Consider the following 22644-nt stretch of genomic DNA (forward strand, 5'->3'; position numbering starts at 1 on the left):
AAGCTTCATCTGGGGCTCCCCATCACCGTCCCCATCACTTGCATTACCGCCTGAACCATATCCACACCCCCCTGACCCGGGTCCATGGGAAAATCGTCTTCCATGAAACTGGCCCCTGGTGCCAAAAAGGTTGGGGACTGCTGATCTACACTGCATTTCATCCACATCCCATGTTTTTGTTTCTACCTATCTGCCTTGGGAGCAGAGAAAAGAAAAGAGGTTAGGGAATCCTAACCACCCAGCAAACTGAGTCTTCCACCAGGTCTTCCCAGCCAAAGCAGAGAAATTGATGCAATTCTCTCCAACACATAAACCACAGCTTCTCTTTAATCCACACGACACAGGTGACCTCAGAGTTCATGCCTATGAGGAGAAGGCATATCCGATCATGAGGATGATGGGTGGGCCTGCATCACCAGCCAGCCCACAGAAAGGGAAGCATCCCAGGGCGGCCCGCCTGGTCCTTCCACCTGGCCTGAGAATGGAGGTGAACGGCGGGGGTCGGGGGGGGGGGTCTCTTCGATTTCTCCCCCCAGCGTGGAGGATAAAAGGTCTTTTAACAAAGAGAATAACCTTGGGGGAAGGCAGGGCCCCGTGGATAGCCTCGGGGCTCCAGAAACAAGCATCCTCAGCCCACCCACTTGCACTGCCAAAGACATCCAGGAGTCTAATTTGGCCAAGGGCCAGGTCCAGCAGCTCCCTGACCCACGCATGCCCTGTCTGACCGCACTGACCGTGCCCTCCCACCCAAATATGAGCCTATCTTGAGCCTCTCTGACTCAAATGCCTTCCACCTGGTTGCCACCCTAGTGAGGCCCTGGTCCAGGCCTGGCTTCCAGGACCCTGAGGGCCCTGCCTCTGGACTCTGTGTCCCTACGGCCATTTACTCAATTATTAACCAGGAACAACAAAGACCAGATCCCAATACACAGCTTTCTGACTTCATTTCTATCCTAATCCAATCTATTGGAGGCTAGACTTCTGACTGCATTTTGCAGGATGAAATAGTCCTTATAATGTATAAAGGGGATTGGGAGTAGGAGGGCTGATACACATTCTTTCCTTATGGGTATCAGAATGTGACATCTACTCCACGAGTGTGATACAGAAATAATTACAGGTTCTTATCAATACATAACATGATTGCAAGGAGCTTATAATTACCTTCACGGGTTCCCCACTGGGAAACCGCAGAGAGAATTAGATTAAAGACAGAAGGACCTCTGAGTGAAGAGACTTCATTAATTTTAAAATATTACAAAGGAGCCCTCTGACTGCCTTGCTATAGTATTTGTGTTCATAAGCAGATTATATTCGAAGAACTGGGGGAAAAAAATCCTGCAGTAAAATAAAATCAGTTAGAATATAAGCTTAGTCATGCAACATTTTTTTCCTAAGTCTTTCACAAAACTTTAGATCAAAACCAAATTTTATATTTAGAATCTACGTCTTTACAGTGGTTTCCTACTCAAGTTGTTCACAAACAGCCAGAAGAGCAAGCCAGAAACTTTAAACCACAGATCTACAACATTTTCAGCAGCAAACAGTTTACTCTGCGATAAACTGTGAGCGGTGACCACCTCGGAAGGAAGCCAAGGCCGCTGCGGCGACACTGCAGATTTCAGTCAGTCCCTCAATCTCTTCTCCTTTGGGAACCGTGAGGGCAGAACCACACATGCAGAGTCTTGGCATCAATGCAGACCAGGAACACATCCTTTGTATTCCAAGTCTACTGAGCTCAAATTTTCAAAATGCTTATTCGTTTCCCAATGTTGAACCCGATTTTACACAGGAAAAGATCATGAACAAGCAACTTGCAACTTAAAAATCTCAAAGCCTATCCGTCTTTTTTCCTTTCAACAACAAAAAAGAAAGTCAGAGGAAGGAAGGATATACTCACTTGTTTTTTCTGGTTTTGGCTCCTCATTATCTACAAAAAAAAAAAAAAAAAAAGGTCTAAATCAGATTCATACAACTAAGAAAAAACACAGGCTAATGGGAGAATAGGTAAAATGTTTGCCTCTCACCAATAGCAACCATTTCCTGTCTTTCTTCTTCAGCTCATCCTGTTTTGCCACTTTGCTTGCCAACTAGAAATTATTTACTATGTAAGTACTTTTTCAGTACTCCACAAAAAAGACACTAGTAATTATTATGTCCTCAAGCAATGTAAGTGATCTGGGCATTACTTTAAAATAAAAATAAAGGTGTCTATGTTTAACTAGAATTCTGTAATTAAAGAAACACATACACAGATAACTCACCAGATTCACTTTCCAAACTGCTCTCGGAACTGCTGTCGTCACCTAAAAAAAAGCATATGCCAGGAGAAGCACACAATGAATAAAAGTAGGAACTATTTTTTTTAATTATACATATAATAAAACAGATCCGAACTCAACTAATTTCTTTTAATCCATTCTCACTAAGTCCAAAACTAGCCTGGTTTACATAAAAGAAGGCTTATCTTTCTTTGGAGCTGGATAAAACATACTTTAATTGCTTAAGTATGAGCTCAAATCACACTTTGGCTGCAATAATCACTTTATTTGGGTGTCACCCAAGTCCCACCCAGCCTGACCTGCCCTTGCTGCTCCCGTCTTGGACCCGCACTTGTATATCTAGAAGGCTCCATGCAAAAGTTCAGTGATACAACAGTGCAGAATACTGTAGTGTAAATGCCATTTCCCTGAAGCATAGGACAAACAGTCTATATTGTTCAACTACTTCTGGAAAGAGCGGTCCCCAAGAATGCTCCCTCCCCTTTCTCATGCCCAACTCAGCGCCTCCATCCACGGCAGTTAGGCTTCTGTTCCCACAACTAGTTTGGAATCCTTTCCCTGATGTCCCCAAAGGCCCACTAACCCCCAGACCCATGACTCCCACGGGTAGACCCAGGGTTCCCACAGCTAGAGACCCCTACCACCCAATCCTGCCCGCACAGCTCTCCCGTCTGTCCCGGTTCTCCGCCTACCTCTCCATGTGTCCTCCATTTGCGTTCTGCTCCTCTCCACACTCCACCCCCACTCCCCACTTCCAGCCTTCTTTCCACCTCAAGAGCCCTGAGAGGGCTTGCCACCTACTCCCAAATCCGGATCTGACCTCCACCTCCAGGCGCACCCTGGACCTCCCCTGGCTGGCCAGATGAGCGCCAGGCAGAATCTGCTCAGCCAAGTTCACCCCCTCCACTCCCTCCCCTCAGCTGCGCGTCCTGCTTCACCCTCCACGAAGGCTCAGGGTCCCCTGAGTAAATACACAGAAAGCTATTAATATTATTCTCAGATCTTCCCTCCCTGCACGCAACTACTGACAACCAAAACCAAGGACGGACAATCGTTACACGGAGAAATGGAAAGATTTGAGAATAAAGATGAGAACGATAATACAGCAGCTAAGAGCAGCTTTTTAGAGTGTTCACTATGTGCCAGGCACTGTGCATATACTGACTCATTTACGTGTATTCACTCATTTACATTTATTTACTCACTTTGCATATATATATATACATTTACATATATTTACGTAAGGGCTTTACATATACTTACACATTAACTCTCACTTCCAAATGAGGTAAGCTGAGGTCAGTTAACTGACTTATGCAACACCACGAGCACCAGGGCACTACCCCTCATCCCCGGCCCAGGAAGTCTGGAGCTAAGATTTCAGCTTGGGCAGTCTGGCCTGAACTTGCCCTCTTAACCATGTTGTTACACTTGCAAACATGCTTCTTGTTACTTCAGCAGTTCAACACCCAGGAGCTGGTGACTGATTGGATGGCGGGGGGTAGGGGGGGGCAGTAGGAGGCAGACTCCTGCATGAGAGGATACCTGAGGGGAGGGTGAGGCGTCGAAACAGGTGCTGGGAAATCAAAGTGATACGACATGGCCTTGGTCTTCCAGGGCTGGAAGAACAGAGCAGTGGTTCTCAACCTTGGCTGCACGCTGATATCACCTAGGGAGCTTTCTAAACACACCCATGCCTGGGACTCCGGGCTGGGGCCTGAACAGCAGTATTTTTTTTAAAGGTCCCCAGATAACTGCAGTGTGCAGCCAGGGGTGAGAACCACTGGCCTAGAATCAACCCATTTTAATCACTTCCTCGTGCCCCAAGCTGTACCCCAGGATGATTACCACTCCTTCCTCCAAGCCCTTACAGATGCCATCCCATTGCCTGGAAATCCCTTCCCCAGACCCCACTTCCAGAGCTCCTAGGTATCCATTAAGAGCCAGCCCAATGTCACTTCTGCTGACAGTCTCCCTCTGCCCCACCAAGTTAGGTGAGCCGTGCCTCTTTCCTGATCCATCCTGCCACATTTACCCCGTTGCCAAGCAGTGCCTGCTTGCTTAGCTGTTGGTCTGTGAGCCCCGGAGGACTGAGGCTGTGTCTCACCACCTTGATTCCCCAGCACCCATCCCTATACAGATGCTCAATGAATGAATGAATGTGTGAACGAACGAATGCTTTGCCCAGCTTTAAAGAGCCAAGCAGCCCCTACCATGGCCCCTCTTTATTCTGTCGGTTCCCTCTGGCAGTCTGGGACCTCTGCAGGGCTGTAATTCTGCCTGGACCAGTCCCAGGTGAGGCCCGCCTTCTGCCCCAGGTCCCTGGGAGAGGGAGTCTGGGGCCAGCCCTTCGTTCACCTTTCCTCTGGTTCTGGACCTAGGACTCCTGATTCTATTTCTGCCTCCCTGCCCTGTGAGCCTGCTCAAGCCCCCAGGACCATTTTTCTGCCTCACGGCACAAATTTGAGAACTAAATAAGATGTCTGTGAAGAGGGACCAGCCCAGGGCCTCGCACACAGTAGGCACTTAATAAGTGTTACTAATAGGTCACGTTCACTCCTAAACTCCAGTGACAGGCCAGTCCAAGCCTGCTACTACAAGCACTAAACCCTTCCCATGTTTGTGCAGGTAAAAGCCCTGGCAGCAAGCTGGTGCGCAAACAACCCCCAACTCTGAGCTTCTCTTCTCCCAGTTTCTCATTCTGATGGGTGCCACCTTCACCACACCCAGCTGTCCTTCAGAACGCCAGCCTAGATGCGGACAAAATCCATACTCCTTCCTTTGATCCACTGCATTCAACTAAAAAAAGCTAAGCCTTTAAAAATAAACTTTACTTTAAAAAAAAAATAAAAGGAGAGAAAGGTGAGAAAGGGAACAGAGGGAATGTGAAAGCAGGCAAACTGAAAGAGCAGGTCCCATGCCTTATCTGGTCCAGAGGCCAGTGCACTTTCTCCCCTCTGAGGGTTGGACACTTCGGGGCAGACAGGAGGGGAATGCAGGCCACAGCCCCTTCCACATACTCTCAGCCTAGATAGAGACAGCAGCTGCACAGCCCGCTCCCTCTCCACCCCCGAGGCCAAGTCAGGGGTCACTCCCGTCTCCCCTCTGGGGCTCGCTGCCCTGCCCTGTACTCCGTATCAGCTCTGCTCTCAGTTTACAAAAATCACCCTCTGCTTCTTGACAAGGCCAGCCTCCCTTCATCCAGCTGAGAAGGCTCCACCCCACTCTGGCCTGAGGTGCCTGTCCCTTCACTCACCTGACAACCTGTGTTATCCACTGGCTGGACTAAACTCTGCGTGTACACACTTTTAACTCTCATCTTTAGATTCGGACACTATCACCAGCAGCGGACTTTCTCCTCCTTTCTCAGACAGCTGGGGGAGAGGTGTCCTTGCACAATCCCATTTTAATCTCCATTTTGGTTATATCTTACAAATCCATAGTTCTCCTTTTCTATTTAACGTTAAAACCAAAGGGTACTTCTCATAACTTTAGGTACTGTTCCCCTTTCGTCACTAGGAACATGGAAACCTCATAAAAATAGCCGATGTAATCATCAAACCCGTACAATATTACCTCGAGGAAAAAGAGAAAAATATACTTAATTTTCCAGATATAACAATAAAAACTCTACAATCTGGCAACAAGATTGCCAGCTGGCTCTGTTCTCAGAAATGACAAGGGTAAGGAAACAAATCAGAGGGACAACTTTTGCTACTTGTCTGTCCTGAAGTATATTCTATTCCACATAAACCTAATCACAGGAATAAATCAAGTGTGCAAAAACCACAGTCCCAGCAAACTGTTCAGGAAGCAGGGCCCTGGGCACAGACATGACTGAGCATAAGTTTTTCAAGAAAACACGTGGATTTTTTTCTGGACAACAAGCTTTGGATATTTTTCTTCTGATATAACCTTTTTTTTTTTCTATAACGACCTTATTGAGATCTAATTTGCATACTATACAATTCACTCAAAGTGTACAATTCAATGGCTTTTCGCATATTCACAGTTATACATCTATCATGACAATCAATTTTACATTTTCATAACCCAAAAAAAACCCTGTACCTTTTAACTATTTCCACCCTCCCCATTCCTCCCAGACCTAGACAACCAATACTCTATTTTCTGCCTGAATAGATGTGCCTATTCTAGACATTTCATATAAATGGAATTACACAATACACAGGCTTTTGTACCTGGCTTTTCTCACTGAGCATGTTTCCAAGGTTCAACTATGTTGTAGTATGTATCAGCACTTTATTCTTTTTTATGGCTGAATAATATTCCATTATATGGTGTTGTGTATTGAATTGTGTTCCCCCCCCCCAAAAGAAAATTCATGTTTGAAGTCCTTAGAATATGACCTTATTTGGAGATAGAGTCTTTATAGAGGTATTTACCTCAGGTAAAATGAGGTCATTAGGGTAGGCCCTAATCCAGGATGACTGGTGTCCTTACAAAAAAGGGAAATTCAGACACAGAGACACATCATAGGAAGAACATCATATGACCACGATGATGGCTATCTACAAACCAACAAAAGAGATCTGGAACAGATCTTCCCTCCGAGTCCTCAGAAGGAACCAACCCTGCCAACACCTTGATCTCAAGACTTCTAGCCCCCAGAACTGTGAGACAATACATTTCTGCTGATTAAGCCCCCCAGTCTGTGGCACTTCGTTACAGCAGTCCTAGCAAAGTAATACAAACGGGTATACCACATTTTGTTTATGCATTTAAAACTTGATGGACTTTTGGGTTGTTTCCAACTTTTGACTATCATGAATAATGCTGCTGTGAACATTCATGCACAAGTTTCTCTTGGGTATACACAGAGGAGAGAAATTGCTGGATCAAATGGTAATTTGTTTAGCTATTTGAGAATGACCTGTTTTCCCAGATGGCTGTGACAATTTACATTCCCATCAGCAGTATATGAGGGTTTTAATTTCTCTGCATCCTTGACAACACTTGCTATTATCTTCTTCATTATAGCCATCCTAGTGGGTGTGAAGTGGTATCTTGCTGTGGTTTTGATTTGTAACTTCCTGAAATGATATTGAGCATCTTTTATGTGCTTATTGGCCATTTGTACATCTTCTCCGGAGAACAGATTTTTTAATCCAAAGGGCCTGTGTAATCTAGCCCCCGCCTGCCTCTGCAGACACACTATGGCCCTGCCACCTTTCCCCTCTCTCTCTGATTCCAGTCATCTGACCTCCTCCAGCCTCTGCAAACAACCACTGTGCACTTTCCCACATCAGGGCCTTTACACCTGCAAGTCTTTTGAACTAAGACAACTCTTTTCCCCACCTTTGCCCTGTTACCTCAATTCATGCTTCAGAGTTCAAGTCGACCATCACCTTCTCAGGGAAGCCTCCCAGGACTACCCTAGCCAAGTATCCACCACCTGGCTGGGCTCACAGAGGACCCTCTATTAGGTTAGTGGAGCCAATCTAGAAAATGGCCTGACTGCCCCATCAGATAAATTCTCAGTTTCACTAAGTACATCTTTATCACCAAACCTTAAAGTCACTGATTTCACTAGGCTAGGTAATCATGAAAGTTTAAAACTCATTCAACTCTTTCAAGTAGAAAGATGAAAGTCCCTACCTTTCATTCAGATTGTTTGAAGTAAAACAGAAAAATAAATGTAATTTATCTTGCTATGAATTGGTTATTTTGTAAAAATTTCATTTGGGCATTTACCAATATTAATTATATCCCTTACCTGATTTAGAGTCCTTTGAAGTATCTAGGTTGCGACTGGGGCAATCTAAATTTTGAGAAAGAAACAAAGTTTAATAGTATAAATACAAGGATAAAATAGAAGATTATGTCCATTTTTGTAAAAGCTGCTAAACCAAAAATAACAGAAGCACCCTATTCCATAAACTGAATCACCTCTTTAGAGCCAAAGCAGCCTTGCATGTCAAATGAATGCCCAGTTACCAATGGTAAACAATGCCATATTCTCAAAGGAAAAAAGATTTAGCCCAAGAAACCATAAGCCTTTTCCAATAGAAGGCAAACAGAAAGCCAACAAACTTTATAATTACATTTGGTTGGATCCCTGGCAATCTCTCAATTTTGTGCCAAAGGGCATTGTTTCTTTGTTTGATTAACTCAGCAGCTCCCTAAAAACATCCCTGGCAATTAAGTAACTTGACACCAGAAAGGAAAAAAAAGCACCTGGTTTTAGATTTTGTCACTGAAGGGCAGACAGTGGTGTTACTATACCAAAGAATCAGTGTCCTTCCCCAGTTAACAGTCAATTCAGGCAAACAACTGTCAACAATTTAGTGAAATGACACAAATAGGTTAGAGGTGAGGATGTAAAGTTGGCCAGATAAGTTGTGACCAGACTAGGGAGGACCCGGAATGCAGTTAGGAAGAACTGGCCTTGGGGGATGGTTCTCCTACAGGGAATGACATGGAGACACGGAATAACATGGAGACGCAGAATTACATGACAGCTTCAAGCTGGAATGGGCCTTGGTGTTCCTCAAGATGTTGGTGGACACTGGGGGGTACTGACGTTCAGGATGCATTAGACTGCAGAGAGCCTGACATGGAGGCCACTGCAGAGATCCAGGTATGAAGTGATGAGAGCCTAGGCCAGTGTGGGTGCATGGGAATGGAGATATTATAGTATAGGGGAAGAAGGGGTAACTGCTGCAGAAGTTACCAACAATGTTAAACAGAGCAAGAGCATTTCTGTGTAGGGAAGGATTGCCCCTTAGCTACCAGGTCCCTAGTCTGTATTTACGCCATGCTCAATTAGACTGCTCATGGAACAGACAACTCTTCCATTTCGTTTGTCTGGAACATTCACCCACGCCAGGCTGGTGAACAACAGGGGCTTAATTACCAGTTGACTAATTCCCCTGGGCGTGAGCAGAGACTACTGTCCCTTCAATTTAATGAACATTGACTTAGTGTCCACCGTGTGATGGGCACTCTGCAGCATTAGGAGAAAATCCATGTCCCAGCAAACAGCCTGTGTGCGGACAAGCAGTGGCTGTGCATAGACAAATGAAGAAATCAGGACAATACGAAACGAAGGAAGGCCAGTATTCTGCTGGTCCAAGAGAGAAATTGAGACCACTCACTGCAGGTGAGGGATTCAGCACGAGTCCTTGAATTCGGTAGCGCTGAAACAAGCCTGAGAGGTTAAGTGTGCAGGAAGGGAGAGGCATCTCAAGCAGACAGAAACAGGCAAAAGCCAATAGAGGGACGGGTGAGGTTGAGGTCAGCACCAGGAAGCAGAAAAGCTGGCCAGATCCAACCCTACACTTGACAGATTCATGACAGCCCCATACACTACACATTCCAGCCAAATGTTACAGAAACTGTTATTAGATTATAATCAGGATACTTTTATTAGGCAGGTTATTATTCTGTGCTGGAAAAATGAAACACAGGAGGGATATGTAACTTGCAAAAGTAAGACAGTGGCCCAGCAATGAGCTGAGGAGTTTCTAAGCCACTCTGCAGTCCAGTGACACAGGTCAACAACTAAAGTGGCCTCGGAACCACCCTCCAGAAGGACTCAGAGCCATGCAGCACACGATAAAGAGAAGGAGGCAAAGCAAGAAATACATCCCCACACACTGTTTACAGCCTTTAATAACAAGCAGCACAGGCCAAAAAGAGGACTCAACCCTCAGCAACCCCCAAACCTAGACCAAGACCTTCCTTTAATAAAGGAGTATTGGGCTTCCCTGGTGGCGCAGTGGTTAAGAATCCTCCTGCCAAATGCAGGGGACACGGGTTCGAGCCCTGGTCCAGGAAGATCCCACATGCCACGGAGCAACTAAACCCATGCGCCACAACTACTGAGCCTGTGCTCTAGAGCCTGCGAGCCACAACTACTGAGCCCACGTGCCACAACTACTGAAGCCCGCACGCCTACAGCCTGAGCTCCACAACAAGAGAAGCCACTGAAATGAAAAGCCCGTGCACCGCAATGAAGAGTAGCCCCCGCTCGCCGCAACTAGAGAAAGCCACACGCAGCAACAAAGACCCAATGCAGCCAAAAATAAATAATAAATAAATAAATTTATTTTTTTAAAATAAATAAATAAAATGTTTATCTGACCCACTTTCAGGGATAGAATTGTGTGCTGTTATTTTCATTAAGTATCTAAAATTGACGACAACACTCAAGTATTAAAGAAAATATCTAGTCATTGTGTATGGAACATTTATAGAATTCAGTTGACAATACTTCCCTAATCTTACTTTATTGAATTTAAAATAAGGTTAAAAAGAACGTTAGAGCCAGAGTTTAAAAGGAGAGAGATGTAAGAGCATTTATTTTCTATTCTTAAGTTATAAAAACTACAAAGGCCCAAATTCTTTACATTTCTTTTTTTTTTTGGAATATCTGTTGAAAAACAATCTTAAAGAAAATTCTGAAAAATTGTCATTATCGCATCATCCTAACCTATTGATTATTTTAACACATTTCTATAAGTTGGTGAATGCATGAATGTAAACTGCAGCCAATAAAGAAAATTAATAAAAAAAATCATTTTCTAACAATGCAAATTTCCACAGTACAGGTTAAGTTTTCGGTAACTCAGCATTGACGTAAGAGTTCCATACCTTTTTCTTCCGAAGAGGCACTGCGATCATCACTAGAACAAGAAAAGAAAAAGGTTTATAAACGGATACTAATTTTATACAAAATAATTATGGAAGTCTTCAAAATGATCATACTATGTTTCTCCAGAAACGGATGAAAGAACTCTCTCCCTCCTCAAGGCTCTTCCTGCCCCTCTCACTCCCCACCTACGACGGCCTGACTCCGAACCACGGGATAGATGGGGCTTATGGAGCGTGCCCTTGAAGCCCAGCTTGTCCGCTCACACCCCTGCACCACCGGCACCGCCGGCACCCCTGCACTGGGTCGCTGCGCGGCATCCCCGTGCCCGCCACGCCCCTTGCTCTGCCGCGTTTCCAGCGATCCATCCTCTTCGCCCATCCCAGCCCAGCCGCGCTGGCCCCCAGCCCCTCCTCCTGGTTCCCAGAGCTGCTCCCTGAGTCGCCCTCCCTCGCCCAGGTCTTCTCACCTGCTTCTCTGGCCTCCTCCCTCAGACACAGCACGCCTGAGAATGAAGGGCTCGGACAGCTCCCATTCAATTAACCGGTCCTTCCCCTGCCCGACCTGACGTTCCATCCTCACCACCGCCTGGACTCCCTCTGCCCGGCTAGTGCCGGTCTCACGGGGGAACTCACGGCCTCCGCTTCCCACTCCCCACCCTCTCCCAGAATCAAAGCCACCTGCCTTCTGCTCCTCCACGTTACCCAAACCACCCAAGCTAGAGCCACCGAGGACTCCTGTCCGACAGACCCAACGGGCCCTCTCCGTCCTTAGTGCCCGCTCTCTCTTTAGATGAAGCACGTGACAGGCTCCCCCCCGGCCCCCTCCCCCCGTGGCTTCCAGTCCCTCTCAGCCGGTCTGCTCCCCCCTCCCCTGCCTCAGTGGCCTCTCCCCTCTCCATGTGCTCCATCTCCTGGCTCCAGGCCCCAGCCTCCTGGGGATTAGATCGCTGTGTCCCAGGATCACATCAGTGCACCCTCCTCACACTGCCTCATGCTCGCCTTCATGCCAAGGTTTCAGATCCTAAATCTTTGCCCCCTTCCAGGCCGCTTCCCAGAGTTCCAGGTGCCCAGGGCCCAAGGGTCAATTCAGCGCTTTCCATTGACTTCGGTCAGCACTTAACTAATCACTGTCTTCCCCTCTCCACGAAAACCTGCTCCTCCTGACCTCACCAGGTCACCTAACTGGGACCTCCAAGCCATCACTAGCTCCTGCTCCCTTTTTCTCAGCGAGCAGCACCATCCGTGTCCTCCTAACCGCCTCCAGCACATCTCTCAAATCTGTCCCCTCCTCAGTGCAAACTGTCTCCGCCTCCATTCAAGCGCTCTCCCCACCCAGCTGGTTGATTATATTCTCTCATAATTACTGTCTCATTCTCTTGGTTCGTCCCTCATGTGACCGTCAGCATGACCTAATCATGTCTTTGCCTAGACTCTTCTGTGGCTTCTCACCACTTCCTAGCCAAAGCCTGAGTTCCCTGGCATGGCACACAAGGACCCCCACCCTGCTTCCTCGTCTCCCACCCTGCGTGCTCCCTCAGAGGGAAAGCTCTTCAGTGTCCCAAGCATACCCTGCATAACACACACACACACACACACACACACACACACACACACACACCACTCTCTGCACCCTCCCCCAAAAAGGGTCACTGCCTGTGGCCTTGCAGGTCAGGTACCCCAACTATGTGTGCTCCATGGACATGTACTACAATGTTGGGGTAACCCCTCGAGTTGTGTGTGCACGTACGTGACAGCCCTGCCCTCCCCCTTGATGCCCAAACTGCTCCTCATCCCTTAAGGACAGCATTTCTCAAGGTGTGGACTGAGGACATTAGAACTCTACAGGGTGCCTTCTAAAAACCATTTTTTCTGGGCCCACCGAATCAGAATCTTTGATGAATAAATGAAAAAGCAGGCAGAAAACAACAATGTTATTTGCACTTATGGGGGTGTAAAATCTTTCTGCATTTTCTCACTGAATCATCCCAATAAGCCTATGAAGGCCATTTTACAAATGCAGGGACTGAGGCTCAGAGAGGTTCATTAACTTCCTTGAGGTCACACAGCTAACAAACAGAAAAGAAGCACTTGACCCTAGGCCATTATGACTTCAAAGCCCCACAGTTGCCTGGCACCATGTCTCCCTTCACTCCCCACCACTTTACCCCAAACCCCAATCCTGGTAGTGAAAGTAAACTGAAGAAGAAAACAGCAAAAGCAGCAGACCAACTGCTGGCCCTTTCCTTTCTCTTCTTCAGTCAAGTTAGTCAGGAGCCTCCAGATTTTGAAAACCTCCTTGAATCAAGATTTTTTCTGGTAAACATTCCCAAGTATTTGGTATTTTCTAGGAAAAACATGTATTTTCATTTTCAGACCTAAGTCCTCTTATTTTTTAATCCTAAACTCCAGCTCAAAAGGTCAGAGAGTGGTGGTAAACTTGAAATTAGGAAATGCTTCAAGACACTAAGAAAGGCTAAAATATGGTTCCCAATGAAATGCATAAAAGAAAAAGCCAACCACTGCATCTTTTTTCTCCAGACTCATACCTCTTATAATGCAGTCGTTGTGCCTTTTAATTTAAAAATAATTATGAGAACATGTATTGAGAGTTAGCCGTTCTTATTGTACAAAATATGTCTGCTTAAAACCCACTCCGGGGGCTTCCCTGGTGGCGCAGTGGTTGAGAATCTGACTACCAATGCAGGGGACACGGGTTCGAGCCCTGGTCTGGGAAGATCCCACATGCCGCGGAGCGACTAGGCCCGTGAGCCACAATTGCTGAGCCTGCGCGTCTGGAGCCTGTGCTCCGCAACAAGAGAGGCCGCGATAGTGAGAGGCCCGCGCACCGCGATGAAGAGCGGCCCCCGCTTGCCGCAACTAGAGAAAGCCCTCGCACAGAAACGAAGACCCAACACAACCATAAATAAAATAAATTAAACAAAAAAAACCCACTCCGTGTCCCCAATGACAAATCGCGTTTTTCTCTTAATTGTCCCTTTCATATTCCCCTTTCTACAGCTGTTTATCTTTATTTCCAGATGTGTGTACATGCGTCTAGATAACAGAACTTCTGCTAAAAACCAGAAAACCTTTATGGAAAACCTTTATTTTCTCCATGTAGTGAGGCTGCAGGGTAGAGGGCCAGCTCTCTGTACTAAAACACCCGACAGTTATAGGGGAGGAGACTTAGCCCCAAGGTGCAGGAGCCCGCCCGCAGGGCAGCTCCAGGAGTCACAGCCAGGTGGAGGGAGCAACCCCAGGGGACCCATAGGGGCCTAGCCACTTTACAGAGTAGCAGAATTTGCTACCCTAAAATATGTCTCTTTGGTATATTAATTATTTTAAGCTGGTTATTCTCTAAGAAACAACATTGTTTGGGAAAAAACATTGAAAACCAAGCAGGAGTTACCCTTTGTAAGAAACATTTACATTTGTAAGGGAAATCGCTGTCTGCAACGGTGTCCAAGTCCGTATCTTATCCGTGGAGAAGGCAGTGAGTTAAATGTGCATCACAACCTTACCTGTGTTTACCGTGCTCTTCCTGGTGACCTCCCAGAACTCACTCTCCTCACCCTCAACATCCTCTTTCGTCTTTAGCTGAGGACGGTATTTACGGTGAGGGCTTTGGCCTTTTTCAAGTTTTCCTCGGTATCTCCCACGTGTCCCTGTTATTACATTTTTGTGTGACTTTCTCCTGTTAATCTGTGTCATGTCAATTTAATCCTTACACCAGAAGAACCCAGAAGGGTCGAGGAAGATTTTCTTCCTCCCTAACACACTACATGGAAGCTAGTTCCCCACATCCTCTTCCTTTCTGCTTTTTCCATGTGGTTTGTTAAAAGGAAAACCACGGCAACCACGGAGAGAGAGTACCCATTCCAAATGTTCCCAGTATAATCTAGGGGCTGAAGATCAGCAGGGAAGGGACTTGGACATTTACTTAATATCACTTAAAATTCCTTACATTTTGATCGGGACTCAACCATGATGACTAGGTATAATTTCAATGCCGCCCCATCCATGCCGATCAGCTCCCAGGCCCCGTCTAATACAGGCCCCTTTCCCTCAGCGGGAGGAGAAAAACCCTGCATCTCAGCATAGTAAAATCCAACCTGAGGGAGCCTTTCTCTCACCTCCACTCCCAGCCTGACAGGTGGATAGTAGATGCCAGAAGGATTTCACTCAAATCTGGCTCAATAAGTAATAATTCTCCAGTTAAAGATCTTTAGCAATTCTTAGAGTGAAAATAAAAATGTAATATAATACCTAATTTTTTTCTTTAACTAATATTTTAAAAATATTTACTGTGTGCCTGAACCCAAGCCAAGGACCCCAAGCCCATCGATGGGCTCATTGCAACAACCTTTTTAGTCCTTGATACTGAACTAGTGTCATCTCCGTTTCACAGATGAGGAAATAAGGCTCAGAGACCTTAGTTATTAGGTATAATTAAACCCATAATGAGCCCCAAATCCTCCTTTAACTTTTCACCAGAATTAAACCAACTAGTGTTTTACTTCTTTTAGCCCCTATCAACCTTCTGGGAAATAGGCCAGAAGAAGTTAAATGGGTTAAGGAAAGTGGAAAAGAGTTTATGTTAGTCACAAACTTGAGTTAATCTGCATAATCATGAAATAGCTATACTTTCCAGAGAATAATCTCAATGAAAGTAATATTCTCTATAATACAGATCTCTTTTCATCAACTGAAATTAACTCACAGGTGCTGTGCTAAGCGAAGGGGATATAAAAGTAACACGTGACACATGAACCTTGTCCCCAAGGGGCACACTAATGGAAGAGAAGACAGATCAGGAAATAAATAAATGTATATGACGTTGGAAGAGCAAAATAAAAGCAAATATAAGCTATAGTTTTAGCCCAGAGCAGGCTATGATGAACTGGGAAGAACAGAGCTCTTATGCTAAGAACACGGGCGTGCAACTAAGGCCACTTAAACCATGATGCTAAGGCCAGCCTGCATTTTCAAAGAATGCTACCCCTCAGGTAGGATCTTCTCACTGTTAGACTCAGAAAAAACTGAAGCGGAAAGGTGCCTACAAGATCTTCCAGCCTTATGCATTATTTTACAGAGAGGGAGATAGGCTCTAGGAGAGGTGAAGTTAATGAACACCCAAGATCACACAGCAAATTATAAGCAGAGACAGTCTCACAACCTGTCTCAGGCCCCTTGGTTTACCCATCAATTCATCCATTTAACAAACATGGATGGATATGTGCCAGGCATAAGTGAACAAAGCAACTGGGTCTGTGCCTTCAAGAACACATCAGCCTGATGGGGAAGACTGTCTTCTTGTATCTGAGACAGGAAGTGCTTCAAGGGCACTTGTCTAAGATTGAAAAATTGGAGAGGGCTTCCTGGGGAAGTGACGTTTAAACTGAGCCACAAAGGACAAGCAAGAATGGACAAGAGAATGTTGCACAGCTTCTGTCTGAGGCAGGAAGGAATTAATCAAGGTCCAGGAACAGGAAGAAAGCAAGTGTGTTCAGGGGGAGAGAGGTAGGAGATGAGGAAAGACAGGGAGGTGGAGAAACTCTAACGGTAACCAAACGGATGGCAACCCCAGGATGCTGAGTGGCGATCATTCAGTCTACTGAGTAGTCTTTGTATTTCCCCCTTGGGAAGATTTGAAGCTTGAGAGCAAAGGAGGAAGTCAACAATGCAGGGTCTGCTGTCATCAGCATCTTTCATGGAGGATGTGTGGTCCTGTGAGACCCCCTGACATTCTACAGGCTCAGACACTGCCTGTGTTGAGTCCAAAAGGCCCAAGCATTTCCCCAAAGAAAATCTCAGTCCCCCAGACCACAAAAGCCAGACCACCCTGAAAAGAAGTTGTAGTACCAGATGACAAAAACCCCTCAAGAGGCTAGGTAACTTTAAAACATACTCCAAGGAAACTGCTTTCACTCAGAATCAAGCTCTGGAAGCCAACTACACAGCCTCTTCCACACTGGCCAGGACAGAGGGACTTCCTGAGTACCAAGCCCTCTGGGACCAGGCCCTGGGGGAGGGTCAGGGTCGAGCCGCCAGTTGTCAGTGCCCCCAGGGGACACTTCCCAAGCCAGGCTGGTTTCCCATTATCACCCAGTTTCTTTTATTCTAAGCATCCCAAAGACCACCAACTGCAATCAGCTCGCCCGCCCATGATGGAAGCCATCCCATAGCTTTTTTCTTCTGTGTTCAGGTTTCTGAATGAGAGCACAGGCTTCAGTGCTTCAGAAAACACTTAGTACCAGCAAAGATAAAAAATCCACAGGCCTGGCTCTCCAGGCTGGCTCCTTCATCTACCCTCTCCCTTCCTTTTTTTCAGTTACACCAGTAGGCAAAAATAATAGTGAAATGGGTAGGTCTTTGGGCATCAAAGGGCTAAAGGACAAAACCTGGAAACTACCGTGTTCATCAAGAGGAGAATGGATGAATAAAATGTGATATCATCATATAATGGAATCCTGTAAGCCATGAGAATGAAAAACTGCTTACACACAACCGAGAGAATTAATCTCACAAACATAATGCCAAAAAAGAAGCCAGACACAAAAGCGTATATACTATATGATTCTATTTCTATAAAGTTTACGAACTAGCAAAACTAATCTCTGGTCCCTCTGGGGAGGAGGGACAGGAAAGTAAGAGGAAAACAAGGGGGGCTTTTAGGGTGTTATATTCTATTTCTTGACCTGGGTGGTGGTTACACAGATGTGTTCACTTTGTGGTAATTCATCAAGCTGTGCACTTAAGATGCTGTGTTTTCTGTATGACTGTATACACATACACACACAGGAAGGGTTTTCAGTGTCTTGGGAAAGGAAAAGTATTATATAGGACTTTAGCTTTACTGGCCACATTTGTGAATGGAGAATGATCCCAGGTGGAAGGAAGAGGTGACTGCATTGGGGAAATAGCCCAAACGGCTGCTGTGGGGTGGCAGGAATTAGGAGGAACAGTTTCGGGGTTTACTCCCTTCTTTCTCCTTGTAACTAACTGCCAATGAAATCTCTGCATAATGTACTCCAAAGGGAAGTGGAGCCAAGAGGGAAAAGGGCTGGAACTAAGCTGGCTTAAGGGAGACGGGAGGCAGCTGGAACACTTCTAGCAGTGAAGGGACAAGGAGGGAAGGAGGAAGAGGAAGAAGAGGGAAGAGAAAGAAATCATAAGTGCTCAGGGTGGGCAAGAAGGAGAGCTCACCTGACTGGGGATGGATGGGGTGGGGTGATTCCCATGACTCAGCCCAGTAGAAGGGATCCCTTCTCTACTCCCCTCCCTGAGCCCAGGTCTGATGTACACCTAGATTAATGGTTTTATTGCACTGCTTTCCTGTGCTTTGTTTATAAGCCGTTTATAACCCCTGGGAACTAAAGGAACAAGGAGTGTGTATGAGTGTCTGTTTGTGTGTGCGTGTGTGCAGCCAAGGATTCCACATCCCCAGCATCTAACACACTGTTTGGCATATAGTTCGCACTATTAAAAAAAAAATGTTCATTGGACAAATAAATGACAGAAAGAATGTGGTAATTAGATATAAAATAGAGACTTCCTTAATATTGAAAAATCAGTAATAACAGCTCAAATGGCCAAAAATGTGGGAATGGCTAAGTATCAGAGGGGCATACTGTGCAGCTACTAAAAATTACAACTAACTGTAGCAAACATCTGTAGGGTGCTTTACAGCTTACTGAGAATTGCACCTCCCCCTTGTTTGACGCACAATTATATGGACTTTGTTACCACACTGAAGTGTTTAAATGACACATTAGCAACGATCTCCCTGAAGAGGCCAGAAAGATCAGAGGTGGTGGACTAACAAGTTTTCATGGAAAGTGGTGGGGAGGGCCCACATTTCAGAGTAATACTAGGAAGGCTGGTAGAGGTTTCCTTAGCTCTCTGTAAGTAACTGTGCTAATTTCACACACTATATTTCAATTCACTTCCTCTTTTGTTTTGAGGAACAAAACTTTACTTTTAGCCATAACTTGATTCAAAGTTCTCTTTAACAATCATTTACAAGTCTTGCTGTTAACTGACCACCTCTAAAGAAGTGTTTTTGATATTCCAAGCAGACACAGTTTATGGCCTAGTGTAGTTTTATTCATGCTAACTTCAAGAAATTCAACAGCAAAACCCATCCACAACAGACTTTTCTAAGACTGTCTTCCTGATTGCAACAGTGTTTTAAAGAATAGACGAGGAAAAAACACACACCCACACACACACACAAAACAAAACCAAAAAATCCCTCCCTCCTTCCTGAGAGAAGCTGGGCCTAATGTTCCGTGAATGATCCACGAAAAACTGAAGTGAACTCTTTAAACCTCCGCATTCTCTTCTTCCTCTAGCTGATCCTGCAGAAACTCTTTTTGTGTCAGGGACTGTCCCATAAGTAAATTCTCTGCAGAGTCTCAATCTTCGCCGAGCGTTTCTGCACTCTTTTGGGTTGGACTTCCTGCAAGTATTTACTGCAATGAGAGGATTACCTAAAGGATATATTTCACAAACAAGCCATCATGTGTCTTCTGCTGAAACACTACGTCCAAACACTACATCTAAAAGCCTGCTTTTGCAGATGACAGTGAGTCCTGGAGAACTCGACCACAACATCTCAAACCAGCTCTTAATAGACATTCCCACGTAAAAAGCGGCTGCTTTTAAAGGGCTATGGGACGCTGATAACACACAGAAGCATTGGCTGCCTTTACAGTAATAGCAGAAATCCTTCAAGCAATGTTGATCTTGCGCCTACTGTGCTCAAGACATTGTTAGGGCCCCACGGGGGCGTTGAGGGGATGATGGGCGCGCGGGTGTCCCACGCATGGGCAAAAAGGGATTAAGGAAATAATCCTGCTCTCAACTCAACTTGACAGCCAGGTGGCCAAAGCGCCGATGGTGTTCAGTAAAACCTCCCCAGTCCTCCTCCAGGTGCAGAGGGCGCAGGAGCTCCAGAGAGCTGAAGCTCGAGAGCTGGGGGCACACGAGGACAGCAGAACCGGGCCTCGGGGGCGGGGAGTCGCCATGGAGGCGGGAAGGGCGCCGGTCCACACACGCTGAGAGCAAAGGGGATGCCGCAGGGAGACCTGCCCTCCTCCTCACCCGCCCGCCGCCAGGTGTATGTGAACAAATCGGGCCCACCTGCCGCCGCCGCCGCCGCCCTGGAGACGGGTAGCAGGCGTGGGGAAGCCGCGGCGACAGGGGGCAGCAGCGCTGCCCGTAGCCCCGCCTCCGGGCAGGGTGCCCTGGGCCTCCGAGCTGCGCGCGACCGCCTTCCGCGCGAGCACCTGCGCGCGACCCCGGCGCCGCCCGCCCGACCCAGGTGCGACCGCCCGGGCCCCCCGCCGGGGGTAGGGGGTCGGAGTCCGGGAAGCACGGCGCGTCGCCTCCCCCATGCTCCGTGCCCGCGCGGGGCAGGCGCCGCCGCCGAAGGGCGCTTTGTTTGTGCGGCCCGAGCGGGGATGCCGGGGCGGGAGTGGAGCCCTCGCCCCGCCCGGGAAAGGGCAAAAGCAGAGCCTGCGGTGGAGGGTGCTAAAGACCGCAAAGCCCCTTCTCCACGCGGCGATGTTGGGCCCAGCCGCACTCCACCCCCGCTCTCCCTTTCTCCTTCCGAAACCCCCACCCCCCAGCCCCGCGGCTGCGCTCACCTGCTCTCCGCGACCCCTGCGCCTCGGCTCATCGTCGCTCGGCGGCTGCGGGGCGGGGGGGGACGATGCGCGCGCCCGGGGCTCGACGCTCGAGTGGCGCCGGGGCGCCTGCAGAAGGGGTTCGCGTGCCGAGCGCTGCCCTGCGCACCCGGAGGCGGCCGACGTTGCCGGGGGAGGGAAGAGGGGGAGCGAGAGCCACAGGGGGAGGGGACTGGGCGGGAGGGGGCGCCGGGCGCGCTGCTGCCGCCGCAGCCGGAGGCCGCCCGGGCTCCCTAACGGAAACGCACGCTCGCCGGCGGCCCTGCGCGTGCACGCCGGCGTGCACACTCTCACACGTGTGCACACTCTCACACGTGCGCACACCGGCCGCTCGGTAGCTGCTTACCGCCATGCCCGACCTAGGTTTGGTGACACTAACGCCGAGGCTTCTGTGAAAGAGAAAGGGCCAGCGCCATTCTGGAGGGGACGGAGAGCTAATGTCACTCTGATTGGGATTGGATACTTCTGTGTCTGGGGGGTTTTCACGAGACAGCCCGCCCCCTACAAGGAATTCCCAGATTCTCTTCTTAGGATCTGTAAGCCCTCTGAAATTCTCTTTCAGATTTTGTACCTAAATACAAGTGTCTGGGATGAGGGACCACAGCTTCCTCAGATAAAACAGCTGTGTGACCCCAACCCCACCCCAGACTGTAAGGATGGATGGACTAAACCAATGGCTCCCAAACTTTGCTGCACATTGAATCACCCAGGGAGTTTTTCAAATCGCGATGCTCTGGGTAGTATCCCAGACCAATTACGTTAGTGCAGTGGGATCCAGTCATCCGTATTTTTCAAAGATCCACGTGATTACAATATTCAGGAAAGTGTGGGAACCACTGCTTAGACTGTCGGTGATCCTCACTGTACACTGTTTTCTTTTACCGCGTTTTTCAGCGTGATTGTTTGCTTGTCTGTCTTTTCCATGAGGTGGTGGGTGTCACACAGCATCTAGCTCAGGTCTGACTCCCTGTAAGTGCTCAGCATGCCTTTACTGCAGGAAGGAGACAAGGCAGAGTCAGGGATAGGCCCTCTACCTTGTAGACCCCTCTTTGCTCTTTCTGAAATTCTCCACAGGCTGACATACCCTTGACCTCATGGAAATGGCTTCATGTAATGCCTGAAGCTGGGGAAGAGAATGGGTCATTGCAGCTTGAAGGGATATCTGTCTTTTAGATTCTTCCAAATGTCTCCACCCCAGAACACCCCTTACCTGCCTCACTGTGACTCAAAGGTCCAGCGCTGGCAGTGTGGGTGTGTGCAATAAAGTCATAACCCTGATGGATGGAACACCTGTGAGTCCAGCACTATGATAAGATATTTTATACTCTGGGAAAAAGCTGGCCTGGTGCTATCACTGGGCCTTGGTGTTTTTCTCTTAAACATAAACGTGGACAATTTCTCAGAACATCAACCTGAGACAAGGCCCCTCTGTGACCACGACAGATGAAGACAAGAACAAGACTCCTTAATCATGTCTAAACACAGACAAAATATGAACATTGTCCAAGCCACAGTGGACACACAGCTATCCTGGCCAGTTAGCGTGACCGCTGCTTCTTTGCCAGTTAACAGCCTTAGCCTCTCTCTGGTCTCCCCTTCTATGGATAAGATTTATGAAGATACACACTCATAAAATGACCCCTGCTTTCCTAAGCCCTCCCCCAATCAGCTAACAAAAACCCAAATCCTTTAATAATATTTCCTAATACCCTCTCACTGACACACCTCCAGGATAGTGTACATTTCCCTCACTGCGATGAGTAATAAATTCAAATTTTTAAACTATAGGTATATTCCTAGTGGTCTTTGGCAAGGGAGCATTAAAGATAACTTAGTCGACACAATAATAGCACAAGGTAAATATTACACCCTCTTCACGTATAAGCTAACCAGGATTTGTACAGATCCTATGACTCAAGCTCACACAAGGCTGCCTGGCGGTCAGTGGAGAGCCAGGGTTCATGTTCACCTGGGTTTGTGGGGATCCAGCCTTGTACGTTGCTTCCTCACAGGAACTGTGGCTTCCAGATGAGCCTGAATTCCAGTCTTTTTCAGTT

At 47.2% G+C, this 22644-nt stretch overlaps 1 protein-coding gene across 1 annotated transcript in view; it reads right to left on the reverse strand.

Moving 5' to 3' along the window:
- LOC137765860 (NACHT, LRR and PYD domains-containing protein 1a allele 5-like) overlaps window positions 1-20939 on the reverse strand; it is a 37002-nt gene extending 16063 nt beyond the window's left edge. The window contains exons 1-6 of the mRNA XM_068545637.1: window positions 20934-20939; window positions 20549-20820; window positions 10899-10930; window positions 8020-8064; window positions 2265-2306; window positions 1901-1930 (exon numbers count right to left, since the gene is read on the reverse strand). Of these exons, the coding sequence (XP_068401738.1) occupies window positions 1901-1930; window positions 2265-2306; window positions 8020-8064; window positions 10899-10930; window positions 20549-20820; window positions 20934-20939 (427 nt within the window). The remainder of the gene's footprint in view (window positions 1-1900; window positions 1931-2264; window positions 2307-8019; window positions 8065-10898; window positions 10931-20548; window positions 20821-20933) is intronic.
- Between the last annotated feature and the right edge of the window lie 1705 nt (window positions 20940-22644).

The sequence above is a fragment of the Eschrichtius robustus genome, chromosome 6 (assembly GCF_028021215.1).
Source record: "Eschrichtius robustus isolate mEscRob2 chromosome 6, mEscRob2.pri, whole genome shotgun sequence".
NCBI classification, from domain to species: Eukaryota; Metazoa; Chordata; class Mammalia; order Artiodactyla; family Eschrichtiidae; genus Eschrichtius; species Eschrichtius robustus.